The 25702-nt window shown below is 36.0% G+C and overlaps 1 protein-coding gene across 12 annotated transcripts; it reads left to right on the top strand.

Moving 5' to 3' along the window:
* POLI (DNA polymerase iota) lies at positions 1–25461 on the top strand. 12 transcript variants are annotated; one of them, XM_055298645.2, is made up of 10 exons: positions 1–327; positions 2032–2157; positions 3918–4082; positions 8445–8597; positions 11390–11626; positions 13566–13744; positions 14657–14748; positions 18007–18137; positions 22557–22762; positions 24385–25461. In XM_055298645.2, the coding sequence occupies exons 1-10, from the start codon at positions 216–218 to the stop codon at positions 25201–25203; spliced, it is 2220 nt and encodes a 739-aa protein (XP_055154620.2). In that variant the 5' UTR covers positions 1–215; the 3' UTR covers positions 25204–25461. The 12 variants fall into 12 exon arrangements, with proteins under 12 accessions (XP_055154620.2, XP_055154668.2, XP_063499053.1 ...); XM_055298693.2 differs by having other exon boundaries at positions 55–125; XM_055298665.2 differs by having other exon boundaries at positions 279–1860; positions 1950–2157.
* Positions 25462–25702: the final 241 nt, after the last annotated feature.

Genomic DNA, 25702 nt, shown 5'->3' with positions numbered 1-25702 from the left:
TCCGCTTCCGGCCTCCACCCGGCGGGAAAAAACTCCTGCACGTGGGCCTCCATGATTCCCTGGAGGGGAATCATGCGCGTCACTCTGGGCAACAGGCTGGTCGGCCACGACTGCGCAGGCGAGAGGTACGGAGCGGCTGGAGACTGTCGTCCCCCGGTTTCGCTGGAGACCAGGCGGAAGCGGCCGGAAGTAGCGCTGCGGTTGGCAGCGGCGGGATGGAGAAACTGGGGGTGGAGCCGGCGGAGGAAGGCGGCGGCGACGACGACGAAGACGCCGAGGCCTGGGCCATGGAATTGACGGACGTGGGGGCGGCAGCCAGCTCTCAGGGTGCGCTGCAGCCAGAGGAGCCAGCGGCCTCCTTGGGTGTAAATGAGAAGGGTGGGGCAGGCGGACGCTCGGGGCGGCGGCCACTGGGGCGCGACCGTCCCCGCCCCACTCGGCTCCTCTAAGACAGGGCTGCCTCCCTCTGCCTTGTGTTACGCGGCGGGTACCTCTAGAGGAATGGTTTCACCCAGTAGGAGTAGGATGGGGCGCGTCCACACTACAAAGACGCATCGAGGGTGCATCTGCACCGTCCTTTCCTCTGTGAGGGGCGAGGAGGGGCGGGAATCCCTCAGCCACCCCGACGAAAATTGCAGAGGCTTCCGGGCCTTTTAACTTTGGAGAAGTTGAGGACCTTGTCGCTCATTTGGCAGAAGGTGGGACCCGGTTCTCAGTCCTGGCGGGAAGAGGTGGCTCAGAACCGAGGCGGAGTCAGGTCCGCTGGTCACGTCTCCGGTGACCCATTTCCAGCTCTGGTCTTTACCTTGTACTGCCCTGTACCTTGTACCGCCCACCTCAGGGCCTGGATGCAAAGGCATCGGTTCTCATTTCCTAGTGGTTTTCTTTCATTCATTTAGAGACAAGGTCTCCCTGCGGCCTTGAACCCCTGGGCTCAAGTGATCCTCCGCCCCAGCCTCTCCCTTCCGAGTAGCTGGGACAGCAGGCACGTGCCACCACACCTGGCTAATTTTCAGAATTTTTTAGATCAGGTGTAGCTGTGTTGTCCAGGCTGGTCTCAAACTCCAGCCACAAGCGATCCTTTCACCTCAGCTTCGAAAGTGTTGGGATTACAGGAGTTAGCCATCGTTCCTGGCCTTTTAAATTTTGGCACAACTTTAGGTTTACCTGAAAGTTGCAGAGCTAGATCCCCCTAGTGTTAACATAAATTCAGTACATTTGTCAAAACTAGGAAATTAACATTGGTATAATACTATTAACCGAACTACACGCTTTATTCAGGTTTTACCAGTTTTTCTGCTAATGTTCATTTTCTGTTCCAGGATCCCAACCAGAATATTGTATTGTATTTTGCCTGTCTTGTTTTTAGCCAGTGTTGAGAGGAGTCGCTTCTATCATTCCCTCCCCCACAAATAATGACCTAACCACTTTTTAAAATCAAAGAACTATTCAGTCTTTCAATTTAGTGAATATTTATTGGTGGTCTGTTATGTCCTAGACACTGTTTTAGGCACTGGCGATTTAGCATTAAACCAGATAATCCTGCTGTCATGGGAGATAAAAATAGCCCACACTGGTACCCGCTGGTTGTCTTTTGCCATTTTGTATTTCAGTTTTTGTTTGTTTTAAATGTAAGGGCATGCTGCTTAGAATGATTTTCAAGTTGTGTGAAAATCAACGTCATTTCAACTTTTCTGCCCCTTCTGGTTTACACTAAGAGCTACGATAAACTTCCAGGTGATAGTATTAGCTCTTGCATCATCCATTATTTATCACATTTTTTCCCTTCAAACTTATTACTATCCTGAGAAAAACGCAGTGCACAAAGAAACAGTGATTAAAAGGACTGAAGACCCTACTGTAAGTGGAGTTTCATGTCTTTGTGATTTTTCGATGCTTTCACACAATCCAGGAGAAAACTAATGTCACTCTGCATTCTTCCTTCACAGGTACCATGTTTTAAGGAACTGTCAGTTGCTCAGAGATAATAAGCAGCCTGAATTTCTTTTTATTTCTTTCCATATTGTGCAGGAGTTCATGATCAAGTGTTGCCCACACGAAATTCTTCATCCAGAGTCATAGTACATATGGATCTGGATTGCTTTTATGCACAAGTAGAAATGATCTCAAACCCAGAGCTAAAAGACAAACCTTTAGGTAACTGTACATTTATAATATTTTCAATTGCATAATGATTAGATTAGCAACTCATCATGCTCATTATATACTGATTTATTAACCTTCTTAAGAAAGATTTTGGAAGCACTTCTTACAGTGCTTTATAGCTGGTCATTTTTGCTTCACTACCAAGTGTAAATTTTACAAGCCTCATTTAATAAGTGGTGAATCTGAGAATAGTGTAGTCGGCAGAGCAAATGAAGAGAAAGCAGAATAAATTTTACTTTTCTGTGCTGGTTAGTAGCTTAGTTTGCTGGTCAGATTTCTTTTTCTTAGTATTTGAAATTTTACAGGCTTTGTTCTCAAAAACAACCTCTTATTACATTTTAGTGGAAGTGTTCATCTGTCCTCCCCTTTTGAAATTAACTCTTAAATTGTGTAACATCTAACAAACTAGTTGGATTTTGAACATAAACCTAAGTATTATTAAGACAGCAAACTTTCCATAAAAACATAAGCATCTTTTTAAATAAAAACCAAAATAAATTTTATATTGGATATTTGTTGATATGCTGGCTTGTTTTATCATTTGTATTATTCATATTTTAAATTGAGAAAGATAAAGAGATTTTCTTTCATGCATGCAGGAAAGATTCTTCTTTTAGTGTAAGCATAAAGAACATTTTTGGTTCACTTGCTGCTACCCTCTTGTGCCCACTTTGGCTTAATCAATCCCAATCCAGCCTAGCTGATTTACTGAAGAACAAAGGGATGACTAGTTTTTGCTATGCCAAGGGGAGTCTAAGATCTTAAAACTTTTCTAAGGGGGCCAAGGAGTTAGAATCAGGGAACCTAAGTTTTTTTCTCCTGAAGGCATTTCTGAATAGTAGCACTGTGTTACAAGATGTTCTGTAGATAATGCTCAATAAAAAAAAGTGTAATTAAGTACGAATGAATGATTATTGGGAAGTGAGGGATATGAATGCTCCACGTTTTTGGGGGAAAACTAAAGTAGTCTTTCATTTTTTTCTTGTTGTTGTTGTTGAGATGGGGTCTCATTCTGTAGCCCAAGCTGGAGTGCAATGGTGCGATCTTGGCTCACTGCAAGCTTTGCCTCTGGGGCTCAGGTGATTCTCCTGCCTCAGCCTTCCAAGTAGCTGGGACTAGAGGTGTGTGCCACCACACTTGGTTAATTTTTTTGTATTTTTAGTAGAAACGGGGTTTCACCATGTTGCCCTGGGTGATCTCATATGCCTGAATTCAGGCGATCCACCTGCCTTGGCCTCCCAAAGTGCGGGGACTACAGACATGAGCCACCGTGCCCGACTCAGACTATTGTCTGGAAAAAAATCCTAGACAGATTTGATTTGTATCTTATCATTGAAGATTCCACAGAATATATTGATTTAGGTTCATTTTTATGAAATTTTAGAAATGTAATACACAGATTGCGTTTTGTATATGAATAATTGATCTATCGTCTAACTTGTAATTCTGTGTTATTCAGTGTTTTGTTATTTAATAATAACTTCCCTTCTTCAAGGAGACAAAACAACCAGAGATTAAAAGTGGGGTATGGAAAAATAATACATTGGTATATAATTCATAACTAGGCGATAGCTTGAAAACCTAATGTTTCTGCATTAGGAGATATGGAGGCTATGTTTTTTAATTGAGACAGGGCTTTTGATTCTTATCAAAACTGATTTTCTTACAACTTAGACAAATGTAATATGGAAATAATATCTTTAAATGTTTCATCAATTATGCTTGGGTTTCTCATAAAATATTTTTTATAGGGGTTCAACAGAAATATTTGGTGGTTACCTGCAACTATGAAGCTAGGAAACTTGGAGTTAAGAAACTTATGAATGTCAGAGATGCAAAAGAAAAGTGTCCACAGCTGGTATTGGTTAATGGAGAAGACCTGACTCGCTACAGAGAAATGTCTTACAAGGTTACAGGTACAAATGATAAGCAATGTACTTTTAGCATTAATTTTTATGTAGGATGCCTGTTCATTACATGAATTTTTTTAATAAATGTAAAATAACATAAGATGCTTTTTCCTAATAACTTCTTATTTTGGGTCTTGTCAACTTTAAAAATTATATAAAAGGATAATTGTATGCTATGAATAGTATTTTTAAGAAGATGTATAGTTGGAAGTAATTTTAACTCTGTTATTATTGATGTTTATATAACAGGGAAAAATGGAAAACAAAGTTTAAAAGTGAGAAAATGGGAAACTACTGTAAAAGATGCCAGGTCTTTAAAATTTTAAGTTTAAATGAATTATGAAGAAATATGTTGTTTTCTGATGCACTAATGATAATTGAAAGAGGCTTCTCTAACATTTGATCAACATAATTAAAAACTGATTTCTTATGAAATATTAATAAATATAATGGATATATTAATATTTTCTTAGGTTCTATATATATACTAAATATTACAATGTAGCTAAACTTTCCTATGCAAAGGTTTGGGTTTAAATCTTATAGTAAATTACAGGAAAAATGAAAATGAGTGTGCACTGGCACATTGCAAATATAGTAGGTCGGTGCAAAGTAATTGTGGCTTTCACAATTTTAATTGCGAAAACCGCAATTACTTAATATATAGTGTAAAAATGTATAATGATCAGCTTTGCAATTATTTGTCTTTTTTACTTTTTTTTTGTTTTATCATAGCAATTTTCAGATGACTGGATTAAATGTCTATAATATACAAAGAGTTCTTAGAAATCAACAGGAAAAATAAACCTATTAAAAAAGGACAAAGGATATGAATAGGCAGTTGACAAGAAGAGCCTAACCCAGTGTCTAACAATTATAGGGAAAAAATACTCAAATTCATTAGTGGCCAAGGAAATTTGAATTAGTAAGATATTTTGTGTCTATCATACTTGCCCCAAATTAAAAGGAATGTGAGAAAAAAGTATCAAGAACACTTACTGAGTTTAAAGATGGATGTTCTTCAATCCAGTGATATCATTGCTGAGTGTTTATCGAATAGAAATAAAATCATAAGGCTGAGTATTGTGGCTCATACCTGTAATCCCAGCACTTTTGGAGCTGAGGTAGGAGGATTGCTTGAGCCTAGGAGCTCGAGGCTGCAGTGAGCCATGATTGTGTCACTGCATTCCAGCCTGCGTGCACATGACAGAGTGAGACTCTTGTCTCTTAAAAAAGAAAGAGAACTACAAGTACATAAAGACATATGTACAACAATGTTTATTGTAGCATCGTTTATGATTGTCAAAAGTATGGAAGGAAAAATGCCCATCAAGAGGAACAGCCAAATAAACTAAGACATCTGTATAATGGGTATTATATAGCCATTAAAAAGAATGCATTGGTGCAATACTATTTGACTGATGGAGATAGGCCTTGTTGAGTGAATAAAAGGCAAGGTACAAAATCATGTACCATGTTTTTCCAAATGTGTAAAATGATGGCCTAACTGCCCCCTCTCATATATATGTGTATGTCTATATATGAACAAGAAGAGAAACATGAGAGGGTTACAGGTTTTTAACTTTGGTTAACTTGTGGCGGAAAAGACGCAGTGCTGAAATGGGAGGAAAGAAGAAGGGATAGTGAAGCAGAAAAGACAAGATTATACTCCCAGATATCCCTTATTTTGTTATGCAAAATTGTGTGTGTCTTAAATATTAGAACTTTAGTTTTTAGAACTTTCCCTGTGGAGAAAAAATAAAAACTTGAGTTTCAGTGTACACAGAAGTGATTATATAATACATACAATTCTGTATCTTGCCTTTGAGCTTAGTGATCTTCCTTATCATTCACAGAGATCTTCCTCTTTTTAATGCCTGCACAGTATTTCATTGTATTTATTCCAAATTTATTTAACCAGTTCTTCAGGGATACGAAGACAGTATGTCCAACTTTATGCCTGTTGTTGCTACCTAATTAGTAATTGCACCTTCTTTCACTCAAAAAATGTCTTGTTTTGGATGATAAGTTATGTGGTTTCCCTGCATAGTGTTGGATTGTTAGGCTGTTACCAGATTTTTGCTCTTGGGCATTTTCATATAGAAATGTTGGCATACTTTTAAGGGGATTTCCATAAAGTAAGTTCCTAGAGGTGAATTGTTGGATCAAACATGATTTGCATTTAAAAGTTTGGGTAATGTTACATGTTACACTTGAGATTGCCCCAACATATTGCTAGTATATATGAGAGTGTTAGGTAAAAAATCTTTGCCTGATAGACGAAGAAGAGTAAGTCATTGTTTTGATTTGCAGTTTTCCATGAGTAAGGTTGAGTATTTTTTCATATATTTTTGGTAATTTATGTATTTTTTTCTGTTAACGTATTCACTTGTGCCTGTTTATAATTTGGGTTGTTCATCTTTTTCTAAGTACTAAGTACTTAATACTTTTTGTGTTTTGTATTTTTTGAAAAAAGTTTTTTTGAAAAAAGTTACTTTATCAATTTTTCTCACAGTATTTTTCTGAGTTGAAGTAGGAGCATAGCCAATTAGTCGTTTACTGTATTTATCTCTGACCTGTTTATAACCTTATTATTTATTTCATATTTTGATGCTACTGCATATATACCTTTCTTCAAGGTAGTTTTTTTTCTCTAATTACAAACTACTCTTTTGGGCCCTATATAATTATATGTTTAATAAATGTATCTTGCTTATGAAGTTGATACCAAGAAAGAGGTTAACTTCGGGAATGGAGGCTGGGCATGGTGGCTTATGCCTGTAATCCCAACACTTTGGGAGGCTGTGGTAGGGGATCATTTGAGGCCAGTCTGCGCAACATAACATAGCAAGACCCTGTCTCTACAAAAGTGAAAAAAACAAAAAGAAGTTAGCTGGTAGCATGTGCCTGTAGTCCCAGAGGCCGAGGTAGGAGGATTGCTTGGGCCCAGGAGGTCAAGGCTGTAGTGAGCTGTGGTGTGCTACTCCACTCCAGCCTGGGCAACAGAGTGAGACCCTGTCTCATTAAAACTATAGCAACAACAAAAACCTTCAGGAATGGGATAATTAGGGATTTGTCCTGTGACCTAAAATCAGTCAATATTTAGTGATTCACCAGCTTTGTGCATGACTCTGTATTTAACTTGCTTTTCTATTTAGTACGTAAAGCCTTATCCTTTATTTTTCTTATGTAGTATTCTTTTGATAAACTCTTTTGTTTTCTGCATGTTACTTTGCATATCAGGTATATACTTTTGAAAATAAATTGCCAAAATTGATGAAGGAAATGCAAAACAATCATTTTCTATGATCAGACATATTGTCAGTCTGTCCTGAAAGGAGGTAATAGTTTTCTCTAGGTAATAGTTTTTTTAGGAGTGATTTTTGGTGTTCACCATGTCACATTGTTACCTTTATTGGTTTCCCCTTACATTGTCAATGTTGACATCAACAAAACAAAAAAGCACTTTTGGTATTTGTGAAAAAACATGATCTATGTGGAATGAGATAGTCCTTTTATTTCTGAGCTTCAGATTATATGACCTTAAGAATCTATGCATTTTTGTATACTACGAGACTTGCATTTGTTTTCTCTTATCCAGCTGGTGTCAGTAGAAGGTGATGCAGAGAGAAGTGAAAAACTTTCTCAATGATTTTAAAGTTATTAGTCTCAATGTTAATATATGAAAATTGATAGTTTTTTTGAATTTGTTTTGAATTTTGGTTCAGCTTAATCTAGTAAACATTTGACTTGAGGACTAGATATTGTGCTAGACGCTGGGCATTTGAATACCTGTAAGTTGTGGTTCATCTCTGCCTCTCTGTCCTAAGGAATATGCTTGGGAATGGCTAATAAATATACCATGTTACAGTATATTTTGAAAGTTGACTCACTCTCTGTTTTATTCAGTAATAATTGGACATTTTAAATGTTATTTTGTTTTGCCTCTTTTAAACTCTTGGGGAAAATATAGCTAAAATATGCTATTACTTGTTTTTAACTTTCCTAAGCAGCCTATAGTTTATTCTTTGACACATTTCTTCAAGGTCACCAATTACTATAAGCATTGATATTTAATGTACTACAGATACAAAAATTATAGGTGTAGAAGATTGAGCTAAATATATTGCCATGAGTAACTGCCCTAGGAATGTCCTTTTTAGACTTTTTAGAAAATATTGCCTCTATTCAACATGTGGTACAGAAAAAAAGTCAGTTAACTGAGGGCTTTATTAAAGATATTACGGAACTATCAATGTATACAAAACCTTTAACAATAAATTTGATAAAATTTTAAGCACTAGATAGTTAAATTTATCCTAGTTGTAACTTCATTTACATCTGTGCTCCAATATTATTTCAATTTAGAATTACTGGAAGAATTTAGTCCAGTTGTTGAGAGACTTGGATTTGATGAAAATTTTGTGGATCTAACAGAAATGGTTGAGAAGAGACTACAGCAGCTGCAAAGTGATGAACTTTCTGCGGTGACTGTGTCGGGTCATGTATACAATAATCAGTGTGAGTGGGTTCTTATTCATTCTACCTACTAACTAAAAGTACATACATTTCTTAATGTTCAGTGAGTTTGCTGTGTGATTCTGAAAGATTCATGACTTTTGTTGGAGGTATAGTTATATTTAGTCAGTAATCTGTCTAGGACAGCTAAAATTAGGTGCTGCTATTCCATAATAAGTATTAAGATTTTGATGACATGTAGCTCAATGCTCTGTGCACTTTTCATTTGCACAGAGCATTGTTCCTGTTCATCTGCACAGAGCATTCATCTGTGCAGAGTTTTCGTCTGACACAGTGCATCGATTCCCATTTTAGAAAGCCATACCTAGCTGGGCACAGTGGGGCGCCCCTGTAGTCCCAGCTATTTGGGAGACTGAGCTGAGAAGATTGCTTGAACCCAGGAGTTTGAGTCCAGCCTAGGCAACAGAGCAAGATCCCATCTCTTAAGGAAACAAAAAGCAATACCTCTTTAGGTCATTCTTAAGTTACAAGAATTGGCTTCTTAATATGCTTTTTGGAATAATTTTTTATTATTCTTAAACAATCTCTAAGCAGAGTTTTCAGGTAGGCTAGATTTGCCTTTGATGTGTCTTTTACATGTTCCCTTCGATTCCCCTGAGACCCTCATGTTGCTCTCTGAATTCCCAAGTTAGCACTTTTAGAATGTTGTCCAGGCCTGTCTGCCATGTGCTGGAATCTTCTCCAAGCTCCTATTTAATCTGTTCAAATAATCTTTTTCAAAGTTAGCAAGAAAGCAGAATGGTTTGTCTCCTTCATGTATTGAGATATGAATGACTGATGGTGTTTCCAGGGATATTTACATTTGAAAATAAGCTGCAGTAAGCACCAGTGAATATCTAATTAGGCTTTCAGACATCTTACGACTCTGCTGGTGACTCCCTTATCATACCACATACAAGACAAGGTACTCTGCTGTTGTGTAAGACTTGTCTGACCCTTTTGCTCTTAAGCCTCCCCATGCATTTCCTCTTATCCTCTTTTTTGAGGACTAGACATTGGTCTACAGAATAGTTCTCCATAGAAGAAAAGCGGTAGAACCACAATTTCTAGAATACATGGAGCTTTTCATGTATCTTTTGTACTTGTGCTCATTTGTAACTTAAAAGGGCTAACTAGGAAGAATATTTCAAATATATTTCTATATAATTTTTAAGGCAAACTTGGATTTTATTTGTTAGAGTACATTATAGAGAGCTAGGTTTTATATCCAAAAAAGGAAATGTGGAATTATTGATTAATTCTTCCTCTTTCATGCAGATTTTCTTAAAATTTTTTTCAAACCTACAGAAAAGTTGACAGAATAGTACAACAAATACTCATTATGTGCTTTCTTTTTTTTTTTTTTTTTTTTGTTTTTTGAGACAGAGTCTCACTCCATTGCCCAGGCCGGAGTGCAGTGATGCGATCTCGGCTCACTGCAACCTCCACCTCCTGGGTTCAAGCCACTTTCCTGCTTCAGCCTCCCAGCTAGCTGGGACTACAGGCACGTGCCACTACACCCGGCTAATTTTTTTATTTTTAGTAGAGACGGGGTTTCACCATGTTGGCCAGGCTGGTCTTGAACTCAACCTCAAATGATCCGCTTGCCTTGGCCTCCCAAAGTGCTGGAATTACAGGCGTGAGCCACTGCTCCTGGCCCATTATGTCCTTTCTTGTAGATAAACCAGTTGTTATCATTTTGCCACATTTGCTTTCTCTTGTTCTCTCTATGGATTGCTTAGTTGGTTGATGAGCTATTTGGAAGTAAATTGCAGACATCCTGACATTTCATCTCTAAATACTTTTAGTGTGAGTCTCTTTGAGGTTAGGATGGTTTCATGTAATTCCAACACTGTTTTACACCTAAAGCAAATTTATTTTTATAAAATTTTCTTACACTTTTCATAAAAGAGCTCTAAAACTGCATACAGGTCAGAGATTGTTTCTAGCAGCATATACAGCTAGTGCGTGGTTAAGATTTAGATCTTTAAAGTATAATGTTAGCTTTCTTGTTATATAATAATACTTTTATGCTTACTTACGGGCAAATATGAGTAAAAGTTTTGCTAATGTCAGTAGGAATTTTTTTATGAGATCAGTTTTCATAATGTGTTAATTATTAAGCACTCCCAGTATACAGTCACTATCACAGGCCCTTGGAATTTGCTTATTGAATTTGTTTACAGTATTCCTATGAAGCATGAAAGAGATTAGTCAAGTGGCTAATAGGGTGGCAGTGATCTCTTAGTCCATTTAGTGTTGCTTTAACAGAATACCTGAGACTGGGTAATTTATAAAGAAAAAATGGTTTATTTTGTTCATGATTCTTGTGACTGGAAAAGTCAAGGTTAGGCCTCTGGTGAGGGCCTCAGGCTGTTTCCACTCATGGTGGAAGGCACAGGGGAGCCAGTGTGTGCAGAGATCACATGGTGAGAGAGGAAGCAAGGGCTGGGGGAGGTGCCAGGCTCTTTTAACAACCAGCTGTCTCTGGAACTAATACAGTGAGAAACTTACCCCTGAGGGAGGGCTTTAACCTGTTCTTGAGGGATCCACCCCTGTGATCCCAACACCTCCCATTTGATCCCACCTCCAACATTGGGGATCAAATTACAACGTGAGGTTTGGAGGGGACAAACATCGCAACCGTACCAGGTGATGGTCGTGGTGGTGGTGGTGGTGGTGGTGGTGGTGGTGGTGGTTGGATATAGACTAAGCCCTCTACCTTTTAAAAATTATTTTGTAAAAAAGAAAAAGGTTTTTCTTGTGACTTTGAATGACATTTGTTGTTTTTAAAGCTATAAACCTGCATGACATCTTGCACATCAGACTACTTGTTGGATCTCAGATTGCAGCAGAGATGCGGGAAGCCATGCATAATCATTTGGGGCTCACTGGCTGTGCTGGAGTGGCTTCTAATAAACTGTTGGCAAAATTAGTTTCTGGTGTCTTTAAACCAAATCAACAAACAGTCTTACTACCTGAAAGTTGTCAACATCTTATTCATAGTTTGAATCACATAAAGGAAATACCTGGTAAGACAAATATATTTGAAAAGTACATATACGTCTTATTGTATTTCTTTTAATTTAAAAAATTATAGATACAATGTAATTAATTCTTAGGTAGAGGTGTTTGTGAGTTTGTGTGCATGTGTATGTGTGTGTATACTTGGTTCCTGGAAAAAACTAAGAAAAACTGTAATGTTTTCTGAAGCAAATTTGGATTAAGAAATATGTGAAGGTACTTTTCTTATTTTATCTGCTTTTGTATGGTTAGAATATGGTCATGAAAGTTACAGCCTAGAAACATATGGTCCTTTATTTCCAGTCCCTGGGTCATACTCTTATATTGTACATTGCCTCTAGAGAGGGGAGTTCGTCTTTTACTAACTCTCTTTTGGGATTACATATAAAATATTAAGGCTACAATGGACTTTCCAAAACATCTAGGCCAAGGTCCTCATTTTAAAGATGAAAAAACTGATTTCCATGAGGAGTTCGGTTACCTATTTAGGTCATGGGGCAAGTTTGTATCTTTGAAGATTAAATACCCAAGTTTTTATAGGCCTTCGATATGTTGAACTACATTTCTGTGGTATTGCTAGGGAATAAGATGTTATAAAAGAGTTCTGTGGAAATGAATTTCTAATACCACTGAAACTTAGATGTGATACTTCACATTTTTAACTGATACTTGTGTGATTCCAAAATGTATTATACACTGCCTTGCCTTCCTTAGTGTAATATAACTATAATTTGAAGTTTTTTTTGGATGACTTTGGTTCTGCATTCTGAACAACAATGTCAGGTTGTAATAAATTGAGGACTATATACTGGTGCAAAACATTCTTACTTGGCTTTACTTTTGAGTTCTTGTATCTTTTTTTTTTTTTTTTTTAACAGGCTTTCTGCTTTCTCACTTATTGCCAAATTGCCAATCTTCTTTTATTTCTGCTATGAAAAATCTGTCACTCTCCTTTAATAATTCCCCCTACACAGCCATCTCCTCCAACTTACTGCTTTTACTGTGCAAGAAAACCAGATAACTGTGGAATTATTATTTTTGAATGAAAAGAATAAGGAGACACTAAATGGCCTGTTTTCTCTTGTGAATAAAGTATGACTGAATTTTAGTGCAAGAATTTTGTGACAGTTTTGCTAGCAAGATTTTTTGTTTGTTTGCTTTCTGGCTCATAGTTGTATTCTGGATGGTAAATGTTAGATACAACTTATGGATAAATGTGTGGTGGTGCATATAGGAATCAGTTAGGTTACCTAATATGTACACTTAATTTATTTTAATTGCTCTAGTGGCAGCCTTTTTGTATATTAATAATAATCATGATTTCTGAGTATTTCTGAAATATTACAAAACAGGTGGTAAAATTTTTATTTTAGTAAGATAGCATTTATTGGCTGTCTCTGTATTCATTTTATTTTACTGCATTTTGTGAGGACTTCAAAGAGGTGCATATAATTCAGGAGCCCTGAGTGGAAGAACAGCAACCTAGTTTGCAATGGGGTTTGATCTTTGCAAAATACAGTAGTCTCCCATTATCTGCAGTTTCACTTTTCACAGTTTCTATTACCTGCAGTCAACTGTGGTCTGAAAATAATAAGATATTTTGAGAGAGAGAGGCAGAGACCACATTCACATAACTTGTATATTGTATATTGTTATAGTTCTATTTTGTTATTATTGTTAATCTCTTACTGTGCCTAATTTATAAATTAAACTTTATCATAGGTATGTATGTAATAGGAAAAACAGTACTGTATATATAGGGTTTGATACTGTCCATCGTTTCAGGCATCCACTGAAGGTCTTCGAATGTATCCCCTGTGGATAAGGGGGGACTACTGTGTAAATTACAGAACTTAAAGATATGATTGATATATTTATAATATTTTAATTAGCTTTATTTTAAGGAGAAAAGCTATTTTAACATTGTTTGCATTTCTTTTTATTTAGGTATTGGCTATAAAACTGCCAAATGTCTTGAAGCGCTGGGTATCAATAGTGTACATGATCTCCAAACCTTTTCACCCAAAATTTTAGAAAAAGAATTAGGAATTTCAGTTGCTCATCGTATCCAGAAGCTCAGTTTTGGAGAGGATAACTCCCCTGTGATACCCTCAGGACCACCTCAGGTACATGATGATATTTATTTTAATTAAGTACTGGTTATCACATTATTTGAGATAAAGATTTCTAGTTTTAGTACCATGTTCTTACTATTCTAGTTTGCTTAGTATGTGATCCCTTTCCTGTTAGAAGGCTGATTTATTATTAATAGATTGGATTAGTAAGTATTCTTAAATGGAATCTTAAGCATTGATATTTTGATATCTTAAGTTAGCTACTATGATTGAAGACAGTGCAACTTAATTTTAATAGCCTATAATGCATATATGAGGCAAAATATTTTAATCTTTTAAAAATCTTGTTTTCAGAGTAGTCCAGTGATTTAGCAAATGGGAAAGGTATAATCACCCAGTTAACACTGACTGATTTTTTTGCTATGGGACAAGCACTTTACTGAGTGCTTTAAATACATTAGTCCATTAAATCTTCACAACAAAGCATCAAGGTAGGTAGTACTATTGTTTGTCCATTCCTTCTTACCTCTCTTCTTTCCTTCCTTCCTTCCTTCCATTCTCTCTCTCTCTCAAGATGAGGATACCGTACTTTAGAAAGGTTAAATAACTTGTCCAAGGATAAACTTAGATTCAAGTCCTAGGTGATTAAGAACTCTTGCCATAATCATACAGTAAAGCTTGGAGTTGGTACTAAAGCTTTAGAGTTTTCTTAACTTTGAATTATTTTATATTAACTGTTTTATATTAACTGTTAATACAGTAATATTTTATATTAACTTTCTACTGAGTACAATAGCTTGCAGATAAAAAACAGTTAATATAAAAGTGAACTAAATGGCTCAAACTAAGGACAAGAGGTAAGTTAGTGAAGAATGTATTGAATATTTATTTGACTATACACTGATAATAATTAGATATAGTTATTTGAGTTTGCGCTAATCCTTATTTATGCTTCTTTGATAGTCCTTTAGTGAAGAAGATTCATTTAAAAAATGTTCATCTGAAGTTGAAGCTAAAAATAAGATTGAAGAACTACTTGCTAGTCTTTTAAACAGGTGATTTTCAATCCATTTTGCTAAGTCATCCTGTATATTCATTCTATATACGGTATGTGGAAAGAATATTTGATGTTCCATCTTGGAACTGACAGATTATCTGGAGACTAAACAATGTAAAAATAATTTATCATGGGATTTCTCTGCATTATAAACTATTGTAAAGATGGTAATGGGGCTCTTACCTAAATTGAATTCATTGGTCTTAATTCTGTTAACAGTGTGGTTATACTATGAATCTAAAGCTGCAGATAGTTACCTAAAGGGGTTTTACGGATATTTCTAACATTTCTAGACTTATTCTAGTCTTCAGGTGAGAAGAAGTTGTTTTAATTTTTCCCTGTGGCAATTGCAAAGCCTTTGCCCTCAAGCTAATAGTTACTTGCATTTCGTTAAGTTAGTACCATGCTAAATACATGCTAAATACAAAACCTGTGAAATTAACCATTTGTCTGTGTCTCTGCTAATAGTTACTTGCATTTCATTAAGAAGAAAAAAATGCAAAGAGGAATAATACTGTCATAATTCTAAAACTCCTGATACAGGAACAGCTATATAAATTTGTGATTGTTGAGGATAGGAAATTATTAAAGTAACAGTAATGGAAGAAGCAGAAGAACCCTTGTATCTCTTTTGCCTCAGACTTTAAAATAAAATGGAGTCGAAGGAAAGAATGGCTAGCTGGGGCTATGTGTGAGCAGGGTGAGTGACTGCAGGTGTGTGCAGGGTTTCTGATCTGTATGTAAAGAGTATCAACTGGGGTTATATATATATGAGTAGCACAAGATAAACTGAAAAGGAAATTTAATTTTGTGGTGCTCCTTGTCATTATACATGTATTTCTCAATATTTCGTATTCCACAGATGAGTATTATCTGTTTTCGTCCCATTTCTTTGTTTCTCCTTTTCTTGTTAGAAATTTCTCAAATTGTGGTTTCAGGTCTCTAACAGTTTAGAGTAGGTGTGCTTCTCTAATGATTCTAAGAGGACTAACTGTATTTAGAGAAAATGGTTTTTGGATGGTTCTAAGTCTGAGAAAACTGATGAAGTGTAATTTCCTCCAACTTTGCTGTCGTGTGCAACCTGGCACTCAAATGTCTTGAGCAGAGCCATGCAGCTCATTGTTGGCTGCATGCAGCTGGGGCTGGCTGTATGACTGGGCTCCAGTGATATGACTCAGGCTGGGCCTGCGAGTATGCTAGTGAAACTGGGTCATTTGCTTCAGCTAAATAGAAGACTACTCTGAAATGCCTAACCTTTGGAGACAGTTCTTCACATAGAAAAACCACAAGAAGTATAAGTTTTACAGGTTCTCTTATTTGAAGAGTCAACCCAGAAGTGAGACCAGGTGCTCTAAACCTGCAAAATACAAAACCTGTGAAATTAACCATTTATCTGTATCTCTGCTTGCCGGCTCCTTTTCTCCCACACCATGGGCCCTTATTTCAGTGACTGAATTATAACACCATCTAAGTGACTTGCAAAAAGCAAATTACAGGAGTGTGTGTGTGTGTATGTGTGTGTGTGTGTATTTGTGTATAATTAGTTTTGTTTTCTCTAGAGTATGTTATGATTAATACTATGGGTATGTAAGAAATGTAAAACCATATTATTTTTAATCCATCCTGTAGGCACTAGTTTAAGATTGCTTATGATACAGCCTTTTTCTAATGTATCTTAATAAGCATATCATACTCTTTGGATTGCATAATTAATAGAACACGTTTAACTGGAAGATATTTAAACTAGTAACCATTTAAGGTATTTTATTATCCTAGTTAAGCAGCCATCGAGAAGTTTTGTCACAAAGCAATAAGAGACAGAAAAAAATTATTTACTACAGAACTATTTTATTTTTTATTTTTTTGCAATAGGGTCTTGCTCTGTCACCCAGGCTGGGTGGCAGTAGTGCAGTTACAGCTCACTGCAGCCTCAGCCTCCTGGGCTCAAGCAATCCTCCCACCTCAGCCGCCAGAGTAGCTGGGAAGGCACCTGCCATCAAGCCTAGCTAATTTTTAAATTTTTGTAGATGAGGTCTCGCTATGTTGCCCAGGCTGGTCTTGAACTCCTGGGCTCAAGTGATCCTCCCATCTCAACTTCCCAAAGTGTTGGGATTACAGGTATGAGCCACCGTGCCTGGCCCAAAACTATTTTTTTCAGATCAGAATCTTCAAGTTGAGTGTGTTTTACTATGTGCAATATTTGCATTTTATGTTTGAGATTTGGTTTTATATGCATTGCCATGTGTATAAAAAGGGAAATGTTATCCTTTGATGACATTTTTCCAGTACTTCTTAAGTGAATTTGTCATATCATTAAAACCTTTGTTTCAACACCAAAACCAAGACATTTGCATGAAACTCTTTTTAAAAATGCATATACACATATTGTATATTAATTATATACTAAATATGGCATATGATCTTTCAAGATATTGCTCTAATAAGCTATCATATAATGGTAATAGTGATTACTCTTTAACAAAAGTAATATCGTTTTGTAAAAAAAAATCTTTTTTTGGTAATCTCGTTTTGTAAGAAAAAAGTTTTAAAAAAAGTTCTTTTGTTATTTTTCACTTACTTGCTTTTGTCAGTGAATGATTCAGTTTCTTAAATTTCCTGCTGATTTTAATTTGTTGCCTTTTGGTTAGGTGTGGTGGCTTACGTCTGTAATCCCAGCATTTTGGGAGGCTGAGGTGGGGGATCACCTGAGGTCAGGAGTTCGAGACCAGCCTGGCCAACATGGCAAAACCACCTCTCTACTAAAAATACAAAAATTAGCCAGGTGTGGTCACACATGCCTGTAGTCCCAGCTACTCAGGTGGCTGAGGCAGGAGAATTGCTTGAACCTGGGAGGTGAAGGTTGCAGTGAGCTGAGATTGTGCCACCGCACTCCAGCCTGGGTAACAGAGTGAGACTCCATCTCAAAAAGAAAAAAATTGATTGCTTTTAGTTTTGTTTTGGATTTGTATTATAAAACAGCTTCTTATGATTGTATCTTATATCTCTTCTATGTCTGACAGCACTCAATTCTGAGTGAGGCCTGAGAGCTTGACATCTAAACATTAAGAGTTTTAGTGCATAGACTTTGCAATGATTGTTTGGATACTCAGGGACCTTTATTGCTTACTATTTTGTTATCTGCTATATGTATAATTGTTATATTTAACAAAATCTAGCACCTTTAGATAAATGAAGTGTTACATAATTTAAAAAGGTAATACTTTTCTAATTCTTTATTTCCACTTTCTATTTTTAGAGTATGCCAAGATGGAAGGAAGCCTCATACAGTGAGATTAATAATCCGTCGGTATTCCTCTGAGAAGCACTATGGTCGTGAGAGTCGTCAGTGCCCTATTCCTTCACATGTAATTCAGAAGCTAGGGACAGGTATGGACTAGTTTTCCAACAGTTTCATTAGCAGGTTGAACTCTTAAATAAGCCAACTTTGAACGAGAAATATGCTCCAAAAATGGAGGGTCTTCAAAGGGAATAGCAAGCAATTAAATGCTTTTATTCTATCAGGAATTTTCACTGGAAAACATTGTTGTTTATTTATTTATTTATTTATTTATTTATTTATTTATTTATTGAGACAGGGTCTTCCTCTGCACCAAGGCTGAAGTGCAGTGGTGCTGTGATAGCTCACTGCAGCCTTTGTCTCCCAGGCTCAAACAATTCTTCTGCCCCAGCCTCCCGAGTAGCTGGGACAGTAGGTGCATGCTACCAGACCTGGCTAACTTTTTTGATATTTAGGATAGACAAGCCTCAAACTCCTGAGCTCAAGCAATCCTTCTGCCTCAGCCTCCGAAAGTGCTGGGATTACGGGCATGAGCCACTGCACCTGGCCTTGTTTTTAAATAGATAATTAAGAGTCATTTAAGAATGTTTTCCAAGTTCAAAGAGAACAAAACTGTGTTAACTATATAGCATGAGATAACTTCTTTATGGGCATTTAGATTGTTTCCATTTTGAAGAACATTTAAGTGCAAGTCATTGGGTGGGCATATGCATATGTTTTCATTTATCTTGGGTAGATTTCAAGGAGTGGAATTGCTGGATCATATGGTAACATGAACTGTTTAAGAAACTGCCAACTTTTTTCCAAAGTTCGTGTAATAATTTACATTTTCATCAACAATATTTGAAGGTTCCAGTTTTTCATATTTTCACCAATATTTGTATTATCAGTCTCTTTGATTATAGTTGTCCTAGCGGTATATAGTAGTGTGGTTTTTCTTTTATGGATAGTGTTTTGGTGTTATATGTAAAAATTCTTGGCCTAACTCAAAGGTCACAGATATTTTCTTCTGTTTTCTGTTAGAAGTTTTATAGTTTTTAAGCTTTATGTTTAGGTCCATTTTGAGTTAATTTTTTATTTGTGGTATGCGGTAAGGGTCTTCATTCTTTGCTTTGCATGTGGGTATCCAGTTGTTCCTGCATCATTTGTTGAAGACTATTCTTCACCCACTGAATTACCATGGCATCTTTGTCAAAAATTAATTGACCATAAATGTAAGAGTTTATTTCCTGACTTTCTTGTTTCATTGGTCTATATATGTTTATTCTTACACTGATTCCACCGTGTGTTGGTCTCTGCTGCTCTGTTTATTTTTCTGCAGTCTTTTTTTTCCGTTCTTTCTTACGAAGTGGATAATTTGTATTGAGCTGCCTTTAAGTTCTCTGATTCATCTGTCATCTCATAACTGCTGTTGCCCCTGTAGTGATTTGTTGGTTTTGGTTACTGTACTTTTTAACTCTAGAATTTCTGTTTGTCTTTTGTTTGTATGTTTGGTTTTGTTTCTTTATCGAGATTCTCCCTTTTTTGTAGTCATTATATTTTACTTTAATTCTTTAAACATGGTTGTCTTTAATTCTTTGGACATATCTCTAATAATGAATTTGAAGTCTTTGCTAAGTCCACCTCAAAGTCAATTTATGTTAACTGCTTTTTCCGCCAAATATGTATCATACTTTCCTGTTTCTTTGCATGTTTTGAACTATTTTATTGAAAACTGAACCTCATAGATAATGTATTATAGCAACTCTGGATTTAAAAGTTTTTCTTGTAGGGTTTTTTCTTTTTTCTTTCCTGTACTTTTTTTTAGGTAACTTGTCTGAATGTAATCTGCAGAATTTACTTCCCCTGTGTTGTGTAGCAACTGATTTCTCTGCTCAGTGTTTTTTTTTTTTTCCCATTCAAATTTTTAATACTGGCTTCTGGGAAGTTGCCCATGTCTGTATAGTTTCATGGTTAGCCAGTGATTGGCAAAGGTTTTGCTCAAACACTAGAGTCTGGAAGCTGTCTACCTCTGCCAGTGGATAAGTGTATGGGTTGGAGAGGGCTTAAAAAATTTAGGCCATTTTCTCATACTGCCCAAAGTAATTTATAGGTTCAATGCTATCCCCATCAAGCTACCACTAACTTTCTTCACAGAATTGGAAAAAAATGCTTTAAATTGCATATGGAACCAAAAAAGAGCCCCTATAGCCAAGACAATTCTAAATAAAAAAAAGCTGGAGGCATCATGCTACCTGACTTTAAACTATACTACAAGGCTACAGTAACCAAAACAGCATGGTACTGACTGGTACCAAAACACATATATAGACCAATGGAACAGAACAGAGCCCTCAGAAATAACACCATACATCTACAACCATCTGATCTTTGACAGACCTGACAAAAACAAGCAATGGGGAAAGGATTCCCTATATAATAAATGGTGCTGGGAAAAATGGCTAGCCATATGTAGAAAGTTGAAACTGGATCCCTTCCTTATATCTTATACAAAAGTTAACTCAAGATGGATTAAAGACTTAAATGTTAGACCCGAAATCATAAAAACCCTAGAAGAAAGCCTAGGCAATAGCATTTAGTACATAAGCATGGGCAAAGACCTCATGACTAAAACACTAAAAGCAATGGCAACAAAAGCCAAAATTGACAGATGGGACCTAATTAAACTAAAGAGCTTCTGCACAGCAAAAGAAACTATCAGCAGAGTGAACAGGCAACCTACAGAATGGGAGAAAATTTTTGCAATCTACCCATCTGACAAAGGGCTAATATCCAGAATCTACAAAGAAGTTAAACAAATTTACAAGAAAAAAGCAACCCCATCAAAAAGTGGGCAAAGGATATGAACAGACACTTTTCAAAAGAAGACATTTATGCAGCCAACAGACATGAAAATGCTCATCATCACTGGTCATTAGAGAAATACGAATCAAAACCACAATGAGATACCAGCTCATGCGAGTTAGAATGGCGATCATTAAAAAGTCAGGAAACAACAGATGCTGGATAGGATGTGGAGAAATAGGAACACTTTTACATTGCTGGTGGGAGTGTAAATTAGTTCAACCATTGTAGAAGACAGTGTGGCGATTCCTCAAGGATCTAGAACTAGAAATACCATTTGACCCAGTGATCCCATTACTGGGTATATACCCAAAGGATTATAAATCATGCTACTATAAAGACACATGCACACGTATGTTTATTGTGGCACTATTCACAATAGCAAAGACTTGGAACCAACCCAAATGTCCATCAGTAATAGACTGGATAAAGAAAATGTGGCACATATACACCATGGAATACAATGCAGCCATAAAAAAGGATGAGTTCATGTCCTTTGCAAAGACATGGATGAAGCTGGAAACCATCATTCTCAGCAAACTATCACAAGGATAGAAAACCAAACACCACATGTTCTCACTCATAAGTGGGAGTTGAACAATGAGGACACATGGACACAGGGAGGGGAACATCAAACACTAGGGCCTGTTGGGATGGAGGGCTGAGGGAGGGATAGCATTAGGAGAAATACCTAATGTAAATGAAGAGTTGATAGGTGTAGCAAACTAACATGGTACATGTAAACCTATGTAACAAACCTGCACATTATGCACATGTGCCCCAGAACTTAAAGTATAAGAGAAAAAAAAATTAGGCCATTTTCAAGTTTTTCTTGAATTTTAATTTCTGCTAGGCCCTCTTTGTCTCCCCATGATGTGCATGTAGCCCTTTCAATAAGGAGTATATGGAGAGCTTGGGCCCTCTGTGGCCTTCCGTTTATTTGCATGTAGCCTCCTAGTCAACTAGGGTTGTAAGGGGAGCCTGTGTAGTCCCTCTTTGGTTCTCTCATTTCCAAATCTCCTGGTGACATTTCTGGCTGGTCCACTGATCTGTCATTCACCCAAACCACGACTAAAGTTTCAGACTATCAGAGCTGTGGGATCTTCCCATTCGTTTCCTATCAAGTTTGCTCATTTTACTGGCAACACTGCTGAGTGTGGGCTTTTGCCCACTGCCTCAAATCAGGTCTGTCCCCTCTGGAAGTGAAAGTGCTGGCTTTTGCAGCCTTCACCCTGTACCAACTAAGCTATGTAAAGGGGCATTCGAACAGTCCCAGACAATGAAGCTGCTATCTCCTACTTTCTTAGCTAACATATAGCAGCTGTTCATAAATCAGTACTTCTCACTTTGTTTGCCTTTGGTTCATTTCCAGATTTCCACCAAAATGATTGTTTTTGACAGTGTTGTTCAGTTTTATAGTAGCTTTTTGAGAAAGGATTTTCTGACCATATCAGTGTAGTATATAACCAGAAATCCCATATTTCAAATCTTTTGAAAATTTTCAACCATTTAGTATTAACATTGAAATGTCTTAATTTGGTATATATAATGTCAAGATGCCCAGTGATACTTATTTAGGATTTTAATTTCTTAAACTCAGCAATATAAAATATATTATGCTCTTAATAGTAATTATAATGTTTATTCTTAAACATTTTATTTAGGAAATTATGATGTGATGACCCCAATGGTTGATATACTTATGAAACTTTTTCGAAATATGGTGAATGTGAAGATGCCATTTCACCTTACCCTTCTAAGTGTGTGCTTCTGCAACCTTAAAGCACTAAATACTGCTAAGAAAGGGCTTATTGATTATTATTTAACGCCATCATTATCAACAACTTCACACTCTGGCAAGCACAGTTGTGTAAGTGCACTCTTTTTTGTTCAGTTTTCTAAGTATACTCTTATGGGATTTGTGTGGTTAAATTACAAATCTAAGTGCTTGTCTTTTTGATATAGTTTAGAGATTCTTTTGGGTGATATTGTTTAGGTGATTAACTTGTTTATAATACCTATCTTATGGTTTCTGGGCTTAAATATACTGTGATCTAAGAAGAAAACATAAGCATCAGTGGATAAAAGAGAGAACCATTATGGAGGTTCTCTATTTTGGAATTGTTAACACATTTTATAGTATATAAAAATATGATGGATTATCTCATAAGTATTAAAATATTTTCAGATATTAGAAGTCACATCTTTTTGTCTTTTAGCTGACACATGAGCACATGAGCTATCAGTACCTTTCCCACGATTCTTTTGTTAAAGTATTTACATTTTCTTGGTTTTGAAATAGTATTGAATTTTGATAGCAATATTGATAGATTTGACTACTGATTTTATAGTTGTAAAGTTAACAGTGTGGCAATAGAAAGGCAGAGGCCAGTCACATTTTCAGACAACTAAAACAACCCTTTTACTAATAGACAAACCACTATTTAGTAAATGTGGGTTGCCTTAAAAATAATTATTTTTTACTAAATTTTTCATGCCTATAATTAACTCAATTTAAAATACTTTTTTGTTTTTTTAGTCAGTATAATTTTAGTAACCTTTTCATTTTCATTTAAGTTTAAAGTGAGAACAGGATAGTGTATGGAAATAGTGAGTTAATGCTCTCTTCAAATTACTTTTTTCTGTGACCCTTTTTATTCCATTTATTAAATTTTAAAAAGTGTTTTCTTTTTACATTTTAATTAATCTGTGAAATTGGAATTAAAAGTGCTCATTTATAGTGGCATTAGAAAAGTAAATATAAGTGAAAGTACCTTGTATGTATTTGTCACACAGTAGGTATTCAATAAATAAAAGGGCCTGAATCTTTTCTACTCTTTTTACTTTTTTGGAGTTCATATTGTATGGATGTTTACGGAGTTATATTTGACTATGTTTATATTTTTATGGTGCTTAAAACTAAAGGAGACATTTAAATGAAAAACTATATAGAAAAATTATTCAAGTTAGAGTTGAAAGTGTCTTTAAATTTTTATTTTATATAAATATAAACTAGTACTAGATCTTCATGGTGTTGGGTTTTGTTATAGGCTTTTTTTTTCTTTTTGTTAAAAGTTACCCTTTAGAATAGTAATTTTTGGAAAACTAGCCCTTGATGCTATATGTGTATGTTTTTTTTGAAAAATACCCTTAGGTGAACTTGCTTTTTCTAGGCCGTCATTCTTTTATTTATAGAATTGAAAGTTTGGTTGCATGATTGTTACAATCTTCCCAGGTCTCCAAATGCATATTTACCTCTGTCTCAGTGCTATCTAGGAAGGAAACCTCTTCCTGGAATAGTGGGTAAAGATTCACACGATAGTGTGACTAATTGTGGTAGTAGATCTCTAGTTGTTTGGAACTGGCCACAAAGAGTTGTATTTGTTGAGTAGGTTAGAAACATGTCAGATAATAGCTACAGTCACACAGCAGCAGCAGCGATATTTAAAAGATGCCAGATATCTAAATTAGTCTGTTATTCTTGTGTTCTAGAAAATGAAAGACACTCATACGGAAGATTTTCCCAAACACAAAGAAATAAACCGGGATTTCCTACCAAGTGGAAGAATTGAAAGTACAAGAACTAGGGAGTCTCCACTAGATACCACAAATTTTTCTAAAGAAAAAGACATTAATGAATTTCCACTGTGTTCACTTCCTGAAGGTGTTGACCAAGAAGTCTTTAAGCAGCTTCCAGTAGATATTCAAGAAGAAATCCTTTCTGGAAAATCTAGGGAAAAATTTCAAGGGAAAGGAAGTGTGAGTCGACCATTACATGCATCTAGAGGAGTATTATCTTTCTTTTCTAAAAAACAAATGCAAGATATTCCCGTAAATCCTAGAGATCATTTATCCAGTAGCAAACAGGTATCCTCTGTATCTCCTTGTGAACCAGGAACATCAGGCTTAAATAGCAGTAGTTCTTCTTACATGTCTAGCCAAAAGGATTATTCATATTATTTAGATAATAGATTAAAAGATGAACGAATGAGTCAAGGACCTAAAGAACCTCAAGGATTCCACTTTACAAATTCAAACCCTGCTGTGTCTGCTTTTCATTCATTTCCAAACTTGGAGAGTGAGCAACTTTTCTCCAAAAACCGCACTACAGATAGCCATAAGCAAACAGTAGCAACAGACTCTCATGAAGGACTTACAGAAAATAGAGAGCCAGATTCTGTTGATGAGAAAATTACTTTCCCTTCTGACATTGATCCTCAAGTTTTTTATGAACTACCAGAAGTAGTACAAAAGGAACTGCTGGCAGAGTGGAAGAGAACAGGATCAGATTTCCACATTGGACATAAATAAGCATATTCAGCAAAAAGGTCTGAAAAGCAAGGGAATACCATTATTTTCGGATTAGCAGTTTATTAAGTTCTTCTATATTAAACACTAACAGATATTCAATAATGGAGTAAACTGTTCCAGATAAAGCAAGAATAGTTGCAAGAAGTAAATTCTGGCACAAAGCATAAAAATATAACAGAAGAAATAATGTAAAATACCATCTTTTATGTCTAAATTCATTTTATATTACTTTTCAATAAAAATATCATGGTCAACATAGAATATTTTTCATGAATTGGTGGGGAGATGTATATGTTTGTATATAAAAAATAGCCAAATAGTTGCAATGATATGGTAAAGGACACTTTTTTTTTTCCTGTGAAATGTGGAATATCTCAAATTCAGCCTGTTAGGCTGAATAGCAAATCCTACTGCCAACTAACCTATTAAAAATATAGATAGTTTTGACTAAAGTACTACATTACATTTAGTATGTTGACTTTTAAAATACCAAAGCAAT

The sequence above is a fragment of the Symphalangus syndactylus genome, chromosome 1, assembly GCF_028878055.3.
Source record: "Symphalangus syndactylus isolate Jambi chromosome 1, NHGRI_mSymSyn1-v2.1_pri, whole genome shotgun sequence".
Classification (NCBI taxonomy): domain Eukaryota; kingdom Metazoa; phylum Chordata; class Mammalia; order Primates; family Hylobatidae; genus Symphalangus; species Symphalangus syndactylus.
Note: the sequence above shows the minus strand (reverse complement) of the source record. Positions and strands in the feature narration are given on the sequence as shown.

Bases quoted from the DNA above. Each gene is read 5' to 3' on its own strand.
- POLI (XM_055298645.2), top strand. From the start codon at position 216: ATGGAGAAACTGGGGGTGGAGCCGGCGGAGGAAGGCGGCGGCGACGAC. The intron at 2,158-3,917 runs GTAACTGTACAT...TATTTTTTATAG, and splicing joins GCTAAAAGACAAACCTTTAG to GGGTTCAACAGAAATATTTG. The intron at 18,138-22,556 runs GTATGGACTAGT...CATTTTATTTAG, and splicing joins AATTCAGAAGCTAGGGACAG to GAAATTATGATGTGATGACC.